A 22,101-nucleotide genomic window follows, 5' to 3' on the forward strand; every position below is an offset into this window, starting at 1 on the left:
ATTTTTGGCTTGTGGTATTCCATTTTTACAATAAATAAATTCTGAAATGTTATCCTGAAATCATGAACATATTCATTCATTTTGTCTTTGCTGCTTAATCTTTGCAATTTTACATGGGACTTATTGATCACTCTGGAATTTACCCTGTAGTACTTTGCTATGAGAGTTTAACCTTTTCCCATTGGTGGTGATACTGGCATCTGATGTCCATGTGCCTGTGGAGAGTGGCACTAGAGTTGGGGGTCTGTGGGTGAACACAGAATAGCCAGGGTATATATCCAAGGCATGGGTGCAAGGCTTGTGCAGGGTTGAAGGGAAGGTGGTCACTTTCTTCCCTCCCTGTGCAACAGCACCTCCTTTGGCATGGGATGAGTAGTGTCTCCATTCCTAGGTGGTCAGTGCTGCCAATGGCTGTTCTTTGCCTTAGTGGTGAAGGCTGCAGGTGTCCTCTATGGAGCAGGACACTGGAGTTGGTGCCAATTCACACCATAAGGTCCTCCAGTGATCTTGAAATGTGCAGTGAGTCTGTGGCTGTCACGGGGCTATTGAGTTTCTTGGTGGCAGATGCTAAGTGGGTCTTCTAGAGAGGAGGCCATGGGGTACTCTGTTGGCATGCCTCATGGCCCATACAGATAGCCTGCTTCTTTGATTCTAGTCATTTACAGATGTCTCTAGTTAGCTGAGCTCCCAAGCAATCTTTCCCATACTGTATTTTTTCCCCCGTTCTCTTTGTCTAGATCCATTGTGTTGTAGTAGGTTCCTAATTGGCACCTTGAGCCCTCCCAGGGCTACTTGTATTTGTAGATAGCTAATTGTATTTTGTTGGGGTGATGAAGGCTGGTTAGGTTAAGTTATGATTGGCTTAAATCATACTGTTTATGGAAATCCCTAATTAACCACATACCAATAGAAATTATTCAAAAGAGCAAAAGAAACAAATGGAAAATAATCTATAAAAAAACCCCAAAATGAAACAGAAAGGAAGGCAGCAAGAGAAAGAAAGAGGGACAGAAGAACTATAAGAAAAGCAAAAGCAGCTAACAAATGGCAGTAGTACACCCTTCCCTATTAGTAATTAATTTAAATGTTAATAACTAAAGTCCCCAATAAAATAACACAGAGCATCCAAAAAAGATCCAGCCCTGGCCAATTACAAGAAACTCATTTTATATCCAAAGGCAAACATTCTGAAAATGAGGAATAAAAATAGCTATTTCATGCAAATGAAAACCCAAAGAAAGCAGGGATGGTTACACTTACATCAGACAAAGTGAACTTGAGTGAAAAACTGTTGGTAGAGACAAAGAAGGTCATTACATAATGTCAAAAGGGCCAAATCAACAGAGCAACATAAGCACCCAACATCAGAGCACCCAGTATATGAAACCGATATTGACAGATTGGGAAAGAAAAATTGGCGACCTTGCACCAATAAGGAAAGACTTTAATACCCCACTTTCCATAACGGATAGAACATCTAGACATAAAATCAATATTGAAAAAGAGGACTTGAACAACATCATAGGCCCGATGGACATCCTAGACAGGTACAGAACATGAAAGCAGAAAAATGCACATTCTCCAGTATGCACAGAACATTTCCCGGGACCTCACGCTGGGTCCCCAAACAAGTGTTAACAAACTTAAGAAGACCAAGTATCTTTTCTGACAACAAAAAAATACAACTAGAAATCAACCCCAGCCAGAAAATGTGAAAATTCAAAAAATATGTGGAAGTTAAATAACAAGCTCTTGAACACAAGTCAAAGACAGAAAAAATGAGAAGAGAATTTTAAAAAATATGGAGGCTAATGAAAACGAAGACACAACTTTTCAAAAAGTATCTTAACACTAAAATGAAAATGCAATGTATCAAAATTTATGGGATGTGCCAGAAGGAAGCCCTACGAAGGGACAGTTTATCATGATAAACATCTGAATGAATAAAAAAGAAAAATCTCAATGGAAGATTGAGCTTTATGCCTCAAGGAACCAGAAAAAGAACAAACTAATCCCCGAATTAACAGAGAGAGGAAGTATTAAAGATCGGGCAGAAATAAATCATATAGAGAATAGAAAAATTATAGAAAAGAAATCAACATGACCAAGAATTGATTTTCAAAAATAAACAACATTGACAAATCCATAGCTAGATTAAGAAAAAGGGAGCTAAGACTCATGTAAATGAAAACAGAAAGAGGAGTTATTACAACACATGCTTTAAAAAACAATCACAAGAGATTAGTTATAAACACTTTTACCAAACTTGCAAAGAATTAGTACCAATCTTTCTTAAACCCCTCCAAAATTAAACTATCAGAGACACTTGAAAACTAATTTTTAGGAGACCACAACCAACCGGATACCCAAGCTAGACAAAGATAACAAATAAAAACTGTAGGCCAATATCTCTGAAGAATGCAAAAAATCCTCACTAAAATACTAGCAAAGTGAATATAAGAAAAGATTATACATCACCAAATGGGATTATCACCGGTATGCAATGCTGGTTTCACATATGCAAATTAATCAGTTTCACATATGCAAGCAAATTCATATACAGAGTGAATGATAAAAATCAAGGATAGTTTCAATATATTTCTATAGATTAAAACAGATGGGGCAAAGTTTAACATTCATTTACTATAAATTGCTCAAAAAATAAGTATAGAAGGAAATTTTCTCAACAGACTAAATACTATTTTTGAAAAGTTCACAACTGACATCATCATTAATGGGGAAAAATGATGTGCTTTGCCTCTGAGATCCAGTATAAGTCAAGGATGTCTATCTCACCACTTGCATTCAGTGGAGATTGGGAAGTATTAGCAAGAGCAATTAGGAAAAGGAATAAAAGACATCCAATCAAAAGGAAGGAGGTAAAATATTCTTTGCAAATGGCATCATTCTATATGTAGAAAACCCTAAAGACTATTGAAAACAGAATAAAGCAATGAAGTTGTAGGCTACAAAGTCACCACATGAAAACCAGTTACATTTCTTCTCACCGCTGATGATCAATCTGAAAATGAAATACAGAAAACAACCGTATTTATCATAGCATTAAAAAAATAACAAAATACTTAGGAATAAATTTAACCAAGAGTGTGGAAAGATCTATACCCTGAAAATGATAAGACATAGAAAAAAGTAACTGAAGATCATATAAATGTGCAGGAAAATGTCCTGTGTTCATATCCAATGCAATATGCAGATTCAATGCAACCCCTATCAAAATTTCTGTGCCATTTTCAGTGATAGAGAAAACAAATCTAGTAGACACCCTCCCTGCTCCAAACCTTAAATATCCATAGTAATCATGAGAAAGAACAAAGCAGGAGGTGTCACACTTCCTGATTTCTAAGCATGTCTGCACAAAGCTAGAGTAACCAAAGTAATACAGTGTTGGCATAAAGACAGACACAGACCAATGGAATGGAATGGAGAGCCCGGAAACAACCTGAGCGTGTATGGACAACTTTTTTTTTTTTTGTACTGGGGATTGAACCCAGGAGTGCTTTACCATTGAGCTACATCCCTAGTCCTTTTAATTTTTTATTTTGAGTCAGGGACTTGCTAAATTGTTGAGCCTGGCTTTGAACTTGTGATCCTCCTGCTTCAGCCTCTCGAGCCACTGGGATTACAGCATGGGCCACTGCACCTAGGTTGGCCATGTCTTGACTATGGTCATCAACTCAATATGTATGACAACCCATCAATCACATAAAACTGTAATTTTTATTAAAAAACAAACAAAATCTCCACTTGCTTTTCAAAACCCTTTATAAATTATTTTCTTTTTAACTTTCCAATTCATCTCCTGATAGAATCCAGTTTTACTCTACATTCTAATCAAGCAAGCCATTTTCCAAAAGGAAAGTGGACACAATAAACAGGAACCTCTAGGAACTGTTCCTTTGAAGAGGCAAAAGTTTTGAAACAGAAAAATCTTGGGGTCTGCTTTTGATGAGATACTTTTAAAACCACTTTATTGTGGCATATCGGCATATAAAAAGCTATGCATATCAAGTATATAAGTCTTAATGAGTTTGGTGATAAGTTAAACGCTAGTTAAAACCATCACCATCATCAAGACTATAAACATACAAGAGGATATTTTTAAAGTGTCTTTTTAGTACATAATAGTTATACATGATATTGGCATTCTTTTTTTTTTTTTTTTTCAGTGCTAGGGTTGTGCATGCTAGGCAAGTACTCCACCACTGAGTCACATCCCCAGCCCTTGGAGTTCATTTTGACATATTCATAAATATATAACATCATTTGCTCCATTTTAATTCCCAGTATTTCCACTTTCCCTATTCTTCTCCCTTCCCCTGATCTCCTTCCTCTATTCTACTGGTTGGTCTTCCTTATTTATTGTGTTTTTTAAATAGCTGCATGATCGTTATGGATAATGGTGGAATCCACTGTGATATATGCATATGTGCACATAACATAATTTGGTCAATTTCATTCTGTGTTTCCTCTCCTTTCCTATTCCCTTCAATCCCCTTCCTCTACTCCACGGTTCTGAGGGGAGATTTTAAGCTGTGAACTTCAGGGGGGAAATGGCACCAGTTAATGAGAACACGAGAGACAGGAGGAGAGTCTAGGGAGACCAGGTGTAGATCATCTGAAAGAACCAAAGATGAACATACCAAATTAACAGATGAATCAGAACAACAAGTAACCAGCTAGTAAATGTTTTAGGCAACCTGAACAAATTAGGGCTAGAGCCCACGAAGCTTCCAGTAGTGATTTAAGTCAGTGTAATGTATTTATATACACCTACAACCATGAAGAATACAGACTGTCTCTTTCCAAGAGAGCAGCACCCAGGATCTGGAGTTGCTGCTGACCTTACTTAGAGTCTGACAGTGGATGATTGTGGGATCCATCTCAAAGCCAAGATAAGAAGTGGGATTTTGGAGGATCTAAGGTTAAGCTCCAAATGCAGGAGTCCTGCCAACTCTGATATATTTCATGATAGAAACACAACTTTGGCAATGTCTACTTTTTGACTTCAAAAGGTGGTCAGAAAAGCAACTGGATTTGGTTACTGCATAAACAGTACCTGCCAAGTCAACCTGTGTTTAGATGACAGTCACACACTGTAAGAAATCTGAGCTCAATAAAACCTCCACACCTCTGATTTTAGTTTTGAGAACAGGAAATAGAGAAATGCAGGGACATTAAGGAAGAATAAAAAGCAGCTTTATTTTGTGAGCCCTAGACCGTAAAACAGAAGAAGAAAAATTATAATGAGTAAAAACTCCGTTCAATTTGAAGGATTATCTAGATTGATTCTGGTTCCAAGTAAAATGATGTAGGCATAATCCCTCCATCTCTCCCCCTGAATGAAGCCATAAACATTGGATCCAAAGCTTGGAGCATCTATTCGAGGGATCTGAAAGGTAATATTTTTACCCCTCTTCTAACCCCTCTGTTTTTGCAAGGCCCGAACTGAATTCTAAAATATATACTAATGACTTTGAAAATGGTATTAAAAGATAAATCACCTTTTAGCCTTCCGGGTGACAAATTGGCCCCTGGGTGGACCACATGTGGGATATATCTGAATATCACAGCAAAGGTGTTAGATACTGAAAACACAACACAGCAACCCCCACCCCCAACAATTTGGCCCTAACCTCCAGGAACAACTGTTTCTTTCACTTGCTCTTCTGTTTTTTCATCTGGTCTTGTAACCTCCTTTTCCTCCTTTCTCATTCATATTTTATCTAGCCATTAATATATTAAATATTGAAAAAAGATCATTTCCTGGCCTCTAGGAAAAACAACTCTTCTTTCTCCCTCTCTGTCTTTCCCTTGTTTCTCTTCCATTTTTCCCTTTCCCTTACCCCTACATGGTACCTCCTCCTTTTCTGAGATATGATAGTAACAAAATGCAGTTGGAATTTTCATCAAAACAATTATAATTCTCATCAGAATGATGACTCAGATCACAGAATTAGTCTTCTGTTAGTCATGAGCCGTTGCAAGACTGGACACCCATTGCACATACTTTAGTGTATTTTTCCATATTAGGCAGTTGGCCACATCTTCCTGAATTTTCCAGGTGAACAATGAACCTATGTATGGAACTCAGTAATAAATTTTCAGTATTTGCATATGAACATTCAAAGTATATTTGCAGAGATTCTAATTTCTGGGAAATTAAACCTCAACTCTCTGGATATCCCTAGTATACCATCAGGATTTGTGGAGAAAGAGAGAGATAAAGATAACAGTGATATTGTAATTTATTTATTTATAAATAAATATATAAGAAAATATATATTTGGTCTTTCAGTACTCGGCATATGCCTCCTAAAACCCTGGAATTTTCCAAAGTGGAAAGCAAATCTTTGTGTGCTCATGAGATGAGTGGTTATTTGGGGCTCCTGGGAAGCCTCAGAATAGGGGTTGGTTGCCAGCAGAACTAACCGTGTGATTAGAGATTTGGAACACTCAGATCCTTGCCCACCTCTGGGGAAAGGTGGGTGAAATATGAAGGGCTGACGGTCAGCGTCCAGTGATTAATCAAGCATACCTACATAATTTGAGTTCCAACCCCATTCCCTCCAAAGGTCAGGATTCAGAGAGGTTCCAGGTTGCTGAACACATACAGGAATTGGAAATTTTCCAAAAATGGGACAGACACTCCTTGCATCTTTCCCCATACCTTACCACATGCGTCTTTTCATTCAGAGGTTGTTCCTTTAAAATAAACAGGTAACTGTAAAAGTGTTTCCCCAGCTCTGGGAGCTATTCTAGCAAATAATTGAAGCAGAGAAGGAGCAGGAGGCCCTGAGACCCTTTGATTTTTTCATAGTTTGTGATTGGCATCTGAAGTGGGGGATGAAGAGGCATCTGATACCATCTCCAGGTAGATAGTGTCACAGTTGAATTAAATTGTAGGACATTCAGTTGGTGTCCACTAAAAATAGGAATATTACTGGTGGAAAAAAAAAAACATGGCCACATATTTGGTGGCCAGAAGTGTTGAATGAGAGTATAGAGATAAATCATTGTTATTTTCTCCCTGCTGCATTCCAATAACAGAGGAGTCTTCATTTACCAAACCTTATGTGAAATAGGAAAGAATCTTTCTGAGTGTCAAGATGGAAAACAAAACCTACATTCATAATCTTTCTGACATTGAGAAATGTAAGAGTTTGTTCTAATTAATTTCAGCCTTTTCCTTTTTAGAAGAATACACATGTCAAAACCTTTCATAAGCTACCTAAAATAAATAGCATCGTAACTTTGTCTCTGAATTTAATGACCAGAAATAGTGGAGAGGCTTTCTGGACAAAAATGTTGGACAGTATTGTTCACTTGTGAATTGTCATTACTTCACTGCTCAAGGGTGTGTCACCCACACGTACATCATTTGTTTGATTCATATATATATATCACCACTAAGCCACATCCCCAGTCCTTTCTATATTTTTAAATTTTGAGACAGGGTCTTGTGAAGTTGCTGAGTCTGGCCTCCAAACTTGCAATCCTCCTGCTTTGGCCTCACAAATTGCTGGGATTACAGGCATGCACCAATCCAGCTTCCACTCATCTTAATGAGTGAAGCTTGTGAAGGGAATAATCAAAGGCCATGGGTATTTTTTTTTTTCCTTTAAGGGAACAAAAGAAATAATTAGATTCAAAACTTGGACACTAACCAGAAATGGGAGCTAGAGTTTTTTTTTTTTAAAGAGAGAGTGAGAGAGGAGAGAGAGAGAGAGAGAGAGAATTTTTAATATTTATTTTTTAGTTTTCGGCGGACACAACATCTTTGTTGGTATGTGGTGCTGAGGATCGAACCCGGGGCGCACGTATGCCAGGCGAGCGCTTGAGCCACATCCCCAGCCCGGGAGCTAGAGTTTTGAATGTTGACATTAGAGCAAGAGATTTGTCAAGAGACCAAGGCTGAAGCACAATAATAAGCACTTTTCAAATTCATTACACAAAGTCAAGACCTTTAGGGACATCTATGTGGGCATGATAGAGGAATTCTCAAATGACAGTGTGTGGCCTTCAGGCATAATTGTGAGGCTCAAGAATAAAGTTGGATTTCTATTAAATTAACTCTAATGAGTAGAATTCATACAATTATTATAAACAGAGATGGTGCTAATTTGGGTTAGGCATGTGGCTCAGTGGTAGAGTGCTTGCTTAGCATATGCAAGGTCTTGGTTTGAATCCCTAGCACTGGGGGGGAAAAGATGCTAATGCTCAAGTATTGGAGTAATGGTTCAAGAGATAATTTTTGTTTTATGTATAAACATGACATTTTTAGTTTGTTCCTTAACAATTTTTTTTGGCCAACTACTTCTCTTTAAATACTTTTAAATTTTTATTCTGATAAGGACATTTAATATGAGATTTAACATCTTAACAGACTTTTAGGTGTATAATACAATATCATTAACTATAGGCAAAATGTTGTACAGCAGGCATCTGGAGATAATTCATCTTGGCATTATGAATCTGTATATTTATTGATTAGCATTTCCCTCCCTCTCCTGTTTTGGCAATCCTGGTTCTGTTCTTTGCTTCTGTGAGTTTGCCTATTTGAGTATCTCCTATAAGGAATCATTCGGTATTTGTCATTCTGTGACTGGCTTATTTTACTTAGCATGATGTCTCCCAAATTCATGCATGTTGTTGCTATTGAAAGATTTCCTTCTTCTTAATGGCCGAATGATATTCCATCATATGCACAAACCTCATTTTCTTTAGGAATTCATCCTTGATGGTCATTCGGGTTATTTCCCCATCTTGGCTGTTGTGAACAGTGCTGCAAGGAGTGTGAGGATTCTTCAGAAACTGATTTTAATTCTTTTGAATAAATACCAAGAAATAGGATCGTTAGGTCATATGGTAGCTTTAGTTTTAATTTTTTTGGGGGGAGAAATCTTCTTATTGTTTTCAACAGTGGCTGCACTACAGTGCATTTCCATCAACAGTATATAAGGGTGTCCTGGTCTCCCTATCTTTGATTTTTGATAATAACCATCTGAACACGCAGTCAGCGAGCGATGCCTCATTGTGCTTTTGGTTTGCATTTCCCTGATGACTAGTGACATTGAGCATCTTTTCATGTATCTATTGGCTATTTCTATGTCTTCTATGGAGAAATGTCTAATGAGGTTCTTAGCTCATTTTTAAATTGTTGTTTCATGTTTTTTTGTTTTTGTTTTTGTTCAGCTATTAAGCTGTAGGAGTCCCATGTATGTTTGGAAATTAATCCCTTAACTGATACATGATTTTCAAATACATTCTCCCATTCTAAAGGTTGAGTTTTCACTCTGTTAACTATTTGCTTTTCTGTGAAGACGTTTTTAGTTTGAGGTAGTCCCACTTATCTATTTTTGTTGTTGTTGTTGCCCATGATTTGGGTATTATATCCTTGTAATAATTTCCCTGGCCAATATTTTCTTTTATGTTTTCTTCTAGGCATCTAATAGTTTGGGGGCTTATGTTTAAGACTTTAAACAATTTTTAATTGATTTCTGTATATGGTATAAGATCTTTATCAATTTCATAGTTTTGCATGTGGATACCCACTTTTCTCAACACTATTTGTTGAAAAGTGAATCTTTCCCTTTTGTGTATTCTTGGTGCCATTTTAAAAAATTAGCTGATTGGATATGTTTTGGTTTCTTTTTGAATTCTCTGTTCTGATACATTGGACTTTATTAATGACCTGTTTTTAGTTTGTTAAGAGAATTTTATTTATTATTATTATGAAGAGGACCAATTTGGAGCACAGTATGGAGATTTCTCAGAAACCTTGGAATGGAACCACGATGTGACCCTGCCATCCCACTCCTAGGTTTATACCCAAAGGATTTAAAATCAGCATGCTGTGGCAATGCGGCCACATCAGTGTTCATAGCAGTTCATTTTGCAATAGCTAAGCTAGGAACCAACCTATGTGCCCTTCAACAGATGAATGGATGAAGACAATGTGGTACATATACACAATGGAATATTACTCAGCCACAAGAAGAATGAAATTATAGCATTTTCCGGTAAATGGATAGAACTGGAGAATATCATACTAAGTGAAATAAGCCAATCCTCAAAACCAAAGGCCAAATGTTCTCTCTAATATGTGGATGCTAACATACAATGAGGGGGTGGCTAGAAGCTCAATGGATTAGACCAAGGGGGATGAAGGTAAGTAAGTGGGGAGGGAATGGGAAAGCCAGTAGAATTAATTAGATATAACTTTCCTATGTTCATATATGAACACACAAGAAGTGTAATTCCACATCATGCACAACCACAAGCATGAGAAGTTATATTCCATGTATGTATAATATGTCAAAATACACTGTACTGTCATGTATATTTAAAAAAAACTACAAAAGACAAATTGTGAAAATGATGAAGTTTGTCAAATGTTATTCCTGCATCTATTGAGATGATCATTTTTTTTGTCTTCCATTCTATTTGTTTATTTAGCCATCTTAGCATCCTGGAGATGAATCCCACTTGGTCATGAAGTGTGGTCCTTTTCATATGCTGTTGATTCGGTTTGCTAGTGTTTTGTTGAAGATTTTTCACTGTTTCCATCCAGGACATTGGCCTGCAGTGCTCTGGTGGTGTCTTTGCCTAGCATTGGTGTCAGGGTATTGCTGGCTTAATAAAGTGAGTTTGGAGTGTCTTTTCTGTTCAGTTCTTTGGAAGAGATTGAAGAGGAATTGCTGTTAATTTTCTTCAAATCTTTGATAGCATTCACCAGAGAAACCATCGTCCTGAGCTTTTGTTTGCTGGGAGGTTTTTGGCTATGAATTCCATCTCTCCACTGGTGGCAGGTCTGCTCAGGTATCCTGTTTGTTCACAATCCAGTCTTGGAGGTTGTAGGTTTCCAGGAACTTGTCCGTTTCTTCTAGGTTGGTTGGTGTATGGGTAGATAACTGTTCATAGAAGTCTCATATGATCCTTTTTACTTCTGTGGCATTAGTGACAATGTTTGCTCTTTAATTTTGGATACTTATTTCTTTGAGTCTTCTTTTTGTCTTACTCTATTGAAATCTTTATCATTTCTGTTTACTTGTTCAAAAAACCAACGCTTACTTTCATTGTTTTTTTTTTTCTGTTCTCTATTTCTGCTCTAATCTTTATTATTTCTTCCTTTTTGCCAACTTTGAGCTTAGTGTCAATACTGGTTAACCAGCTGTGGCAGATGTACGTACAGTAGTTTTAACAATGTGGAAAATCAAACACCTAGGGTGTACTATCATTCTTATCTAAAGCACACATTATTCACTCAATTACTTTCTGTTGAGTTATCACATTTGTTGACTTCACAGCCATTATCACAGTGCATAGTTATATTTTTTATTTGTTGACTACATTTCTCCCACCAGATGGTAAAGTCCAGGAGGGTAAGAATCTCCCCTGTCTCATTCCTGCTGCATTCCCAATATGGTCTACGTTACCAAACACAGATACCCAGTCATAACCACTGAACTGTGAACGAAAGAAGGAATTATCAATGGTTGTTACCAAGACATGTAGGATCATTATAACTAGAGAAGAATGAATTCTTTGTATTATTATTTTATAATAATATAATGTTTCTTGCTTTCTCTAAAGAGAAAGTGCCTTTAACCTGGGCTACATTTATTTCTATTCCTTTCCTCTCTCTCCTTCTTTCTTTTATTTTTTTCTTCCCTTTCCCTTTTTTTCCCTCCCTACACCCCCTCTTCTTCTCTCTGAGCTACATTCCCAGCCCACTTTATTTTTTATTTCAAGACAGGGCCTCGCTAAGTAGCTTAGGGCCTCTCTAAGTTGCCAAGGCTGGTCTCAAACTTATTTTTTTTTTTTTTGTTTTTGGTACTAGGGATTGAACTCAGGGACACTTGACCACTGAGCCACATCCCTAGCCCTATTTTGTATTTTATTTAGAGACAGGACCTTACTGAGTTGCTTAGTGCCTTGCTTTTGCTGAGGCTGGCTTTGAACTTGCAATCCTCCTGCCTCAGCTTCCTGAGCGGCTGGGATAATCGGTGTTTACCACTGTGCCAGGCTTGTTTCTGTGTTTTGATTGGTGCGTCCTGTTTATTTCCCTCACTGGTTCATTTACCTGTCCTTCTTCAGACAATGTTGTTTTGAGTATCAACCATTCCTTGTGGCAAGTTTCATGAGATAGTCAAACACACATTGTACACGGTCCCTGTAACCAATGAACTCAGCATCTGATTTGGGAGATAAAACACACGGGCATGAAACGTTTCCCTAAAATTAAGCCACAATGGGAGACTCTCTCTTGAAAGGGATGTTATCAGAGTTAGGCAGGCTTTATGGTGGCAGCAAACAATGAGCTGTCCCTGCAAGGATAACTATGAATTGATGATTAAATGAATTAATGGAATATTTTTGAAATCTCTAGGCAACATACTAACAAGTAGTTTCTCTCTCCAAGGAGGTCACAGAGTACTTGAAACTTAAAGAGTACTTAAAGTGTTTCAGATGCTATCTTGGAGAGACCAGAAGGTACAAAGGAACATAGGAGACAGTGTGAACTCTTGTCTTGGAATGAGGATAGTGATCAAAAAAGCCTTTTAAGAAAAAGTTTTATTTATAATAAAATAAAAAAAAATTTGAGCCAAACAGTTCAATAAAAATGTTTCCTTTAAAAATATCTGTCATAGGAAAGAATGGTGATGTATTGATTAGGGTTTTTTTTTTCATTCTTATTTTAAACAGAAATAATTTAATGCAGGCAAGTAGGTACTCACCAAATCCTTGAAAGGGATGGAGAAGCAGATCTATTTAGGCTGCTCTTCGGGAATGGCTCCTACAAGAACAGCATTGAACTGTCCACCCAGAGGAATTGCTACGTTGACCTGAAAGAGTCTGGAGAATCAAGGATTCTTTGATGTGGTTTTGGGCTCTAGAGCCACACTTTATCTGCCAGAATCGCAGCAATAAATGGATGTCTCGCACTCATGCCACCTCTCTCTCGGTTTACTCTTCTAATTTATGTCTCAAGGGAATATGCACAATTGGTAGAAAATAAATGCCATCCTACATTGCTTGGTAGTTGGAAATTTGAGGGGTTTTAAATCAGATTTTGGGTCCATGAATATGCAAAGATTCACATATTTTGGAACAGTTGTGGTTGAGAAATTTATGTATGCACCAGGTTTTCCACAGCCTGCATAAATTGCATAATGACCTCAAATGACAAAGACTGTTGTTGAATATCATACCCCCAATTAGGCTGTTGGTCTAATGGTCTGGAAAATTACAGATCAGAAAATCACAGCAACCCAGTCAAATACATGCAGAATACAGTCAGCCCTCCATATCCATGGGATCTGCATTTATGGATTTAACCAACCACAGATCAAATGTATTTGGAAAAAGATTGTGTCTGTACAGACTTTTTTCCTTGTAGTTTTCCACAAAACAGTACACTATGAACTATTGACATAGCATTAATATTGTATTAGGCATTATAAGTCCTCTAGAGATGGTTTAAAGTATTTAGGAGGGTGGATATAAGCTCTGTGCAAATACTATACCATTTTCTATAAGGGACTTGAGATCTGTGAATTTTGGTATCTGCAGGGGGTCCTGGAATCAGTTCCCCTCAGATCCTCTCTCTCTCTCTCTCTCTCTCTCTCTCTCTCTCTCTCACACACACACACACACACACCCTGGCCATCTTTCTGTTGTCTCCTCAGAATGGACCCGCTTTGGGAGGGATTGTCTTTGCAAGTCAGATGCCTAAGCCATTACTTATGAGAAGGGAAGGGTTACTGCTGCCCCTTCTGTTCTTACCCAAGTTGTTCTGTTTTGTGTTTTGCTTGCTGATTAAGAAGGAGCTGAGGAGTTATTGCATCAGAGTTGGTGACACCATAGAAGCCTAGTTAGAACTGGCCAACACCTGGACAAAAGTAAATAAAAAAGTGGGAGTTAAGTTAATAAATCAATGTCAGTGCTGGGAGATAAGCTTAAGTATTAGCAAACACAACCCTCTTGTTTCCTAGTTACTGAGACTGAGGCTTTGTTATGGGCTGAGCAGTGACCCCCAATGCATAGGCTGAGGTCCTAACCCTCACTATCTGAGAAGGTGTTTTTGAGATAGGGCCTTTAAAGAGGTAATAAAGGTTACATGAGGTCATTAGGGTGAGCCTTCATCCAATAAGACGCATCTTATAAGAAGAGGAGAGTAGGGAACAGAAGTACAGCAGAAAGGCCACGTGAAGACAGAGGGGGAACACAGCTGAAGGACAAGTGAAGGACAGAGACATCAGGAGGAACCAACCCTGCCAGCACCTTGATCTTGGACTTATAGCCTCCAGGACTGTGGAAAATAAAATTTTGTCGTTTAAGCCACTCAGTCTGGGGCACCCTGTTATGATTTGGATACGGTTTGAGTGTGTTCCCAGAGGTTCTTGGGTCAGAAGGTTGGTCCCCAGTGTGGCCACGTGGAGCGATCCCATGTGGCATGGACCCTGGCTCAGAGTAATTAGGACATGAGGGCATCACCTTTGGAAGAGATTAATGCAGTTCCTATGGGATCCCCAAGACTGGGCTGTTATAAAACATCAAGACTGGTCCCTTCTTGGTCTTTGGCTTCTTGCCTTGCTGTGTAGTCTGCCCATCTTCCATGCACTCCCTCAATGATGCCACCTGCCATGTTGTGATGTAGCAAGGAGGAACCGCATAGGTAGCCAAATAGATGGGGTTACCCTATCTTGACCCTATCATGAGTTAAATAAACCTCTTTTCTTTATAAAGTACCTAGACTCAGGTATTTTTAAAAGCAAAAGAAAACAGACCAATATACAGGCCTAGCAACCATAAAGAATAAAAGTGACTTTCCCAGCATTATAGTTCCTACAAACCATTTCTCCTGCATCTTAGTCCTGTATTGTCCCATCCAGAGAAGCAATGGTAGATGAATCAGATGCTGTAGTGACCAATAAAATCCAAGCTGAACTAAAAAATAATAAAATCATGGCATTTGCAGGCAAATGGATGGCATTAGAGCAGATTATGCTAAGTGAAGTTAGCCAATCCCTAAAAAACAAATGCTGAATGTCTTCTCTGATATAAGGGGAATGACTCAAAATGGGGTAGGGAGGAAGAGCATGGGAAGAAGACTACCACTAAATAGGGAAGAGAGGTGGGAGGGAAAAAGAGGGAGAAGGGGAATTGCACAGAAGATGGAAGGAGAACCTCATTGTTATACAGAATACATATATGATGTTGTAATGAGAAAAAGAAAAAAAGAGTGTGTCACATTAGATTGGATAGAGAGAAAGGATGGGAGAGGAGGGGAAGAGTAGGGAGGATAGGAAGGGCCTCAGAATAGAATAGACAATATGATTAATGTATGTACATTCCATGTATGTATTATATGTCAAAATACATTCTACTGTCATGTATGACTAAAAAATAAATAAAAATTAAAAAAATAAATATGGTCTCCTGTAAAAAAATAATAAAATAAAATCCAAGCTGACTCTTGGAATAACCCATAACTCCTTTCATTTTGTCATGCCTCATCCATTTCCACTGCTATAACAAAATACCTGAGACTGGGTATTTATAAAAGTAGAATTTTTTTTTTGTACTGTACTGGAGTCTGGAAAGTTCATGACCAAGACACCAGCAGACTGGTGTTTGGCAAAAGCTGGTTTTCCCTTCCAAGATGATGTCTCACATGGTAGAAGGGATGGGAGGGCAAGGATTCAAGCTAGTTCCCTCCAGTTTTTTAAAAAAATATAGCTCTAATCCATTCCTGAGAATCCTCATGATTAATCATTTCCCCCAAAGACACCCACTTGGGGTGGGGGGACACACACATTTAAACCATAGCAGTTACGTATCAGAGATTCCCCAAACATATGCTTTCCTCTATCACCCTATATCCATCTCTTTACCAAATTTATTCTTTCGAGTATCTTTTGACTCATCTCTTTACCATTATTCCTTCCCCATCCTGCTTAGTAGAATTTCTGTTTCCTCTCTTCTCCCTCCAAATACTTCAGTACCAGGAAGGAGAGGATGTTTGTTTCAGACGTTTTTCTTGGTGGTGACAGCATAGCGTGCATGTCGACCTAGTTTTCTAGAATTAGTGGAATAGAGTGTGGCATACATATGACAGTAGCTCCAAAGCAACCTTGAATTACAAATTCTCAAAACTTTCTGAGTGACTGAAGTTTTAAAAATCCTGCTAAAATTGGGTTAAAGGTATAACAGGGGTTCACTTGATGCTTTCACTGTATACTTTGTGGCTTTGAATCTTACATGTCTTTTTTTTTCTTTTTCCCAATCTTGTTTTCCCTAAACTTCTCCTTGATCTTCTTTTCCCTAATTTATCCTCCCTGATCTTTTCCCTAAACAACTTCTTCCTGATCTCCTCTCTGATCTTCTCCTTCTTGATCTCTTGTCCCTGATCTCATTTTCTCTGATCAGCTCTATAAAAGCCCCCTGTTCCTGCAGATAGGCAGAATCACAGCCTTTGGGACAGGAGTGCCTTGTGTTTCTCCGTTGCTAGCAAAGCAACAAACCTTCTTTTTCCCTTTTTTAACCTCATCTTCATTATTAGACTGGTATCGAGGACAAGGACTGAGCTTTTGATTACAAAAGTAGCAGCAAACATGATCTTCCTTTAATATGTGATAATGATATTAATGTGCTATATGATATATAAGACCCAATCCTCTCAAATAGTTTATTGTTCCTCTTTGTATTTTCTACTGTCTATATTTCTTAGGGCACAAAACATTTATAGATACTAGACTCAAATAACAAATTAAAAATAAGTATTAAAATATTTGTTTATTTATTTTTTTGTTTATTTTTATGTGGTGTTGAGGATCGAACCCAGTGCCTTACATGTGTGAGGCAAGTGCTCTGCCACTGAGCCACAACACAAGCCCCTAAAATGGTTATTTTTAATGAAAATAAATTTTTTTATGAAAAAGAAGTTTATTGCTTTGCTAGCAAAGGAGAAACACAGGGTACTCCTGTCCCAAAGGCTGATTCTGTCCATCAGGGGATACAGGGGGTTTTTAAAGAGGTGATTCAGAGGCTACACTCCCTGGTTCTCTGCTCAGAGTTGTAAATTGGGGAGATAGTCATTTCTGAGATCTTCTAGTGCCATTCCCAAATCTGAATTACTTTATTCCTGTGGTGGGTGTGCATACAGAGAGAACTCTGCCTAGGATGGGGAAAAACGGTAATCCTGTTTTCCCTGAGATTATGGAGGAGCAGGGAAAGAGGAAGAGAAATAAACATATCTGTTTGGGGGGCCATAGTTACAACAATCTATTACAGGTGGCAGGGAGCAGATGTCTAACTGAAGGATTCCCAAAGAGGTGGACAACCAGGTACTCTACCTTCATCCTGTCCCACTCTACAATTTTTTTCCTCTATGATTTGGACCAAGGAAATAAAATACCATTGCTATTTTTACAGAGCTAGGGTGAATAAAATCCATCATAAAGATAACTTTGGCAATTTGCATTACTTCACCCAAACCATAGAAGATCCAATTTATCAGTGCTAAATAACAAGTCCTAAATTTATGCTACTAAAAAGCAAATTATGGTCAGGCAGAACAGAAAGTTATTAAAGAACACTGCATGGAATTTCACTTGAGTCCAAATTTATGAGTCTAAAGTGATCAAAATGAATTAACAAAAATTAACTTTAAGATCATGAACAGTGACGTTTCCCCAGAACAAAATGTTCTGCGCATTATGGCTATTTCCTGGTGAAAACTTGTAGAAGAGTATGAAACTAGAGAATCTAGAAGTTGACAACAATAGTAAAGAGGGCTCAAATATGAGTTGGAGTACTTGCTCTGGAGAAGAGGATGAAGACTTGTAGAAAATACAAAAATCTGTTCTAATACATTTGAAAAGATTTTCCGTAGAAGAGAATTCTGGAGGGTACATAGGACTAGTGGAAGAAAGTTGTTTGTAGGTAGATTTTGGCTCAAGGTAAAGCAGAGTACTTTAACAACTTGAATGGGCTAGCAAGGAATGGACATCTTATGAGTTAATGACCTCTCCCCCTGAAAGTCCAAGAGGAGTCTGGGTGACTATCCAAGAAGCCGAAGAAGAGATTCTTGACAAATGTGCAATTGAATGATACCAACTTTTATCTTTTCCTATATCTTCACTTATTAAATGACATTTTCCTTTGTTATCATCTTTTTATGACTGCAGCAGTCTTTAAAAGCTATGAATACTGTCATGAGTTTTTATTTTGGTTATTGAAACAAAATGTGTAAAGAATAGTTCCCCTTCCTGTAGCTAACTCTAAAGCCTCTTTTGAAATTATACAGTTATCACGAATTTATTGTACAAATCGGTGGGATTCACTGTGGTGTTTCTATACATATATATATTGAGGATAGTGAGGGTTAATCATGTCCAACCACACTACTCTTCTACTCTCAAACCCCTCTTCCCCAGCAGCCTTTCCAGGGCTTGAGTCCTTCTTAATTTCCTTCTGTCCCCCCTCACTTTTCCCCATCTCTAGTGACCACTGTTTCATTCCATACTTGTACCAGGTTGACTTTTTGGTTTCCTTAGATGAATGATGGTATGTGTTGCATTTCTCTTTCAGCCTCTGGCTTGTTTCACTCAACATTGTGTTTCCCAGTTGCATACACATTACTGTAGATGACAGGATTTCATTCATATTTATGGCTGAGTAGTATTCCATTGTGTAAATCATACCATTCACCTGTTAAAGGGCATTTTGGCTATTGTGAATAGTGCTGCAATAAAGATGGAGGTGCAAGTGTCTTTTTTGGTATAAAGATTTCAATTCCTTTGGTTATATATCTAGAAGTGAAATTTCTGTCATGTGATAGTTCTGTTTTCAGTGTTTTGAGAAATCTCCATAATTTTTAATAATGCTGTACTAGTTTACTTTCCAATTAGTGGTGTGTAAAAGTTCACTTTTATTTGCATCCTGGCCAGCATTTATTTTATTATTTATTCTTTCTCTTTCTGTTTCTCTCTCTCTCTCTCTCTCTCTCTCTCTCTCTCTCTCTCATAAAACCAGGGTACACTGAGCTACATCGCCAGACCTTTTTATTTTTTGTTTTGACACAGGGTCTTGCCAACTTGAGGTTGGTCTTGAACTTGTGATCCACTGGGATGACATGATATCTCATTTGACTATCTCTAATGATTAGTGAAATTGAGTATTTTTTTCGTGTGATTATTGGCCATTTTTATGTCTTCTTTTGAGAGGTGTCTGTTTAGGGGCAGTTTCTTCAATATATGGTGCTGGTAATGTTGGATAGACATATGCAGAGGAATGAAACTAGGCTCCCCTTTTTCTCTCCATACACAAAAATCAACTCAAAATGGATCAAAGACCTGAACCTTAAACCAGAAACTGCCAGATTTCTACAAGAAAGGAGGTGGAACACTTCAAGACGTTGGTGTTGGCAATGATTGTTTAGACAGAACTCCAAAAGTACAGGCAACAAAAATAAAAACAGACAAATGGGATTACATCATGCCAAGAAGCTTTTGCACAGCAAAGGGAATAATCAACAGGATTCTGACAACCTACTGAGTGGGAGAAAATATTTGCAAATGATACTTCTGACAATGGCTTGACATCTAGAATGTATAAGGAATTCAAAAAGATGAGCACTCAAAAAAAAAAATCAAACAACTTAATTTAAAAATGGGCTAAAAACTCTTCTTTGCCACCTATGACCTTGAAAGGAACCCTTGGAATCTTCTAGTTCAGCCTCCGCTTCAGATACAAGGGAGCTGGAGCCCAGAGGATAGAGAGACTTGCCTGAGGGTGGGTGCACTCCCACAGGAGGACAAGTCAGAGCAAGGAGAACAGGATGACGCCGGGAAAGCTCATCCTTGAGATTGCCAAGTGCTCTTGTTCTTATCCTTGAAATAGCTTTCGTTAGCCACTTCAGTTTTCTTTTCTCAAAAACAACGATGATGCTTGTTTTAGTTAGCTTTCTATCTCTGTGACCAAAATAACTGACAAGAACAACTTAGAGGAGCGAAAGTTGATTGGGGGCTCATGGTTTCAGAGGTTCAGTCCACAGACTGTGGGCTCCATTGCTCTGGGCCTATGGTGAGGCAGGATTCATGGAAGAAGGGCTCACTGCAGGAAAGGTGCTCACTGCATGACATTCAGGAAGCAGAAAAAGAGGAGAAGGAGCCACAAGGAAGATACACCTTTCTAGGTTACACTCCCCAACTCCTCCAGCCACACCCACCTGCCTACAGTTACCACCCAATACATTTAAACTAGGATGAGCTGATTAGGTTACCACTCTCCTAATCTAGTCCTTTCACCTCTGAATAACCCTGCATTAGTAGAAGTGTTGGGGGGACACCTCATATTCAAACCATAATACTTACTATGGATATGTTGAGATTAGCACTATAAAGTGCCAGGTATGCACTAGCTTTCAAATAAATGTTGGACATCATGTTGGCTTTGTTTTCAATAAGACAGTGGTATTAGTTTTTTTTTTTTTTTCTGAATGTCCCAGCATAACAGGTCATAAGTCTTAAGAGGACATTGCTGGCTTACACACGTCATTCCAGCATAATTATTGATAACATCCCATTTCACTCTCAAAAGTATCTCTATTTTAAGTGAATCCTGGGGTTTGCCTAAGAATGAAAGTTCTACCTAGAACTTTCTCAGTGTCTTCCTTAGGGCATCTTTCAGTTCCTTGTTCCTCATACTGTAGATCAACGGGTTTAGAATGGGGGTGATAAAGGTATAGACCACAGACACCACCCGGCCCATCTCAGGAGAGTAACTGGAACTGGGGGACAAATAGATAAAGCTGGTGCAGCCGTACTGCAGGAGGACCACGACGATGTGAGAGGAGCAGGTGGAGAAGGCTCGGTGGCGCCCTTCTGAGGACCTGATTCGTAAAATAGCTGCCACGATGAAGACGTAGGAGACCGAGATCAGGGAGAGTGGGAGGCTTAGGACCATGAAGCTGATGACTTGCAGGGCCGTCTGGTGAACACGGGTGTCCGCACAAGCCAGGCGCAGGACTGCGGGCATGTCACAGTAGAAGTGGTAGATCTCATTTTTGCGGCAGAATGGGAGATGGAAGATCAAGATGGTTAGTGGCAGTGACAGCAGGAATCCCAGCACCAGGGACCCCACCATCAGCTCCACACACAGGGACCAGCTCATGATGAGGGTGTATCTCAGGGGGTAGCAGATTGCGACCAACCGATCATAAGCCATGACCGCAAGTAGCACGCAATCAGCTCCTCCCAAGAAGACAAAGAAAAACATCTGCGTGCCGCAGCCAGTGACGGAAACGGGGGTTTGGCCCATTGAAAGAAGGTTGGCCAACGCCAGGGGGGCGATGGAAGACGTGTAGAGGATTTCCAGGAGCGCCAGGTTAGCCAGGAAGAAGTACATGGGGGTGTGGAGGGAGTGGTTGATGTGGACAGTGAGAGCAATGGTGGCATTTCCACCGAGGCTGGTCAGGTACATCGCTAAGAAAGCCACAAAAATCACCGACTGCACTTTGGGGTCAGGTGAGAAAGGGCGGAAGAAGAATTCTATCCCTGCTGTTTTATTTATCCCTTCCATGGGTAGAATGTCATAGTTTTCTCAGCTGTTCCGTGTCAGAGCACTTGCTGAAGGGACCCTGGCAACGACATGCAAACCTTCATGTTAGAGGAGGTCATTTCACCTTATGATCCACACATTTGTCATTTCCTCATCTTTCCTCTCCATTCCCGGCCCCAAGTCCCACAGATTGAAAAATCCTTCCTTATCTGTCCTGAGAGTGAAAAAAAAATTATTTTCCTACACTACCTCATACATCAGAATTCCTCTAGATTTCCTCTCTAAGTCGGGGTGAAGTGTGGCCGACTCTTTCATCTACTTTGTAAGCTAGTTGTGATTGTTCAAAGATGGTTCATGAAAAACATCTTGACTACAGATGCATCTGCATGGCCTGATGGACCTAGGTGGTATAACTGTTTGGCTTACCTGAAGAGCAGAATAAAATCTTAATTTGGGGATTTTGATTGTGGGATAAACAGAGAAAGAAGAACAGTGTTATACTCATAATTCACAGGC

General features: G+C 38.8%; 1 protein-coding gene across 1 annotated transcript; it reads right to left on the bottom strand.

Moving 5' to 3' along the window:
- Positions 1–20,676: 20,676 nt before the first annotated feature.
- Positions 20,677–21,606, bottom strand: LOC308631534 (olfactory receptor 10V1; the record flags this gene model as incomplete). Its single annotated transcript, XM_081262844.1, has 1 exon — positions 20,677–21,606. The coding sequence occupies one exon, from the start codon at positions 21,604–21,606 to the stop codon at positions 20,677–20,679; it is 930 nt and encodes a 309-aa protein (XP_081118970.1).
- Between the last annotated feature and the right edge of the window lie 495 nt (positions 21,607–22,101).

Source organism: Spermophilus citellus (assembly GCF_964194105.1).
Source record: "Spermophilus citellus genome assembly, chromosome: 2".
In the NCBI taxonomy this organism is placed as follows: Eukaryota; Metazoa; Chordata; class Mammalia; order Rodentia; family Sciuridae; genus Spermophilus; species Spermophilus citellus.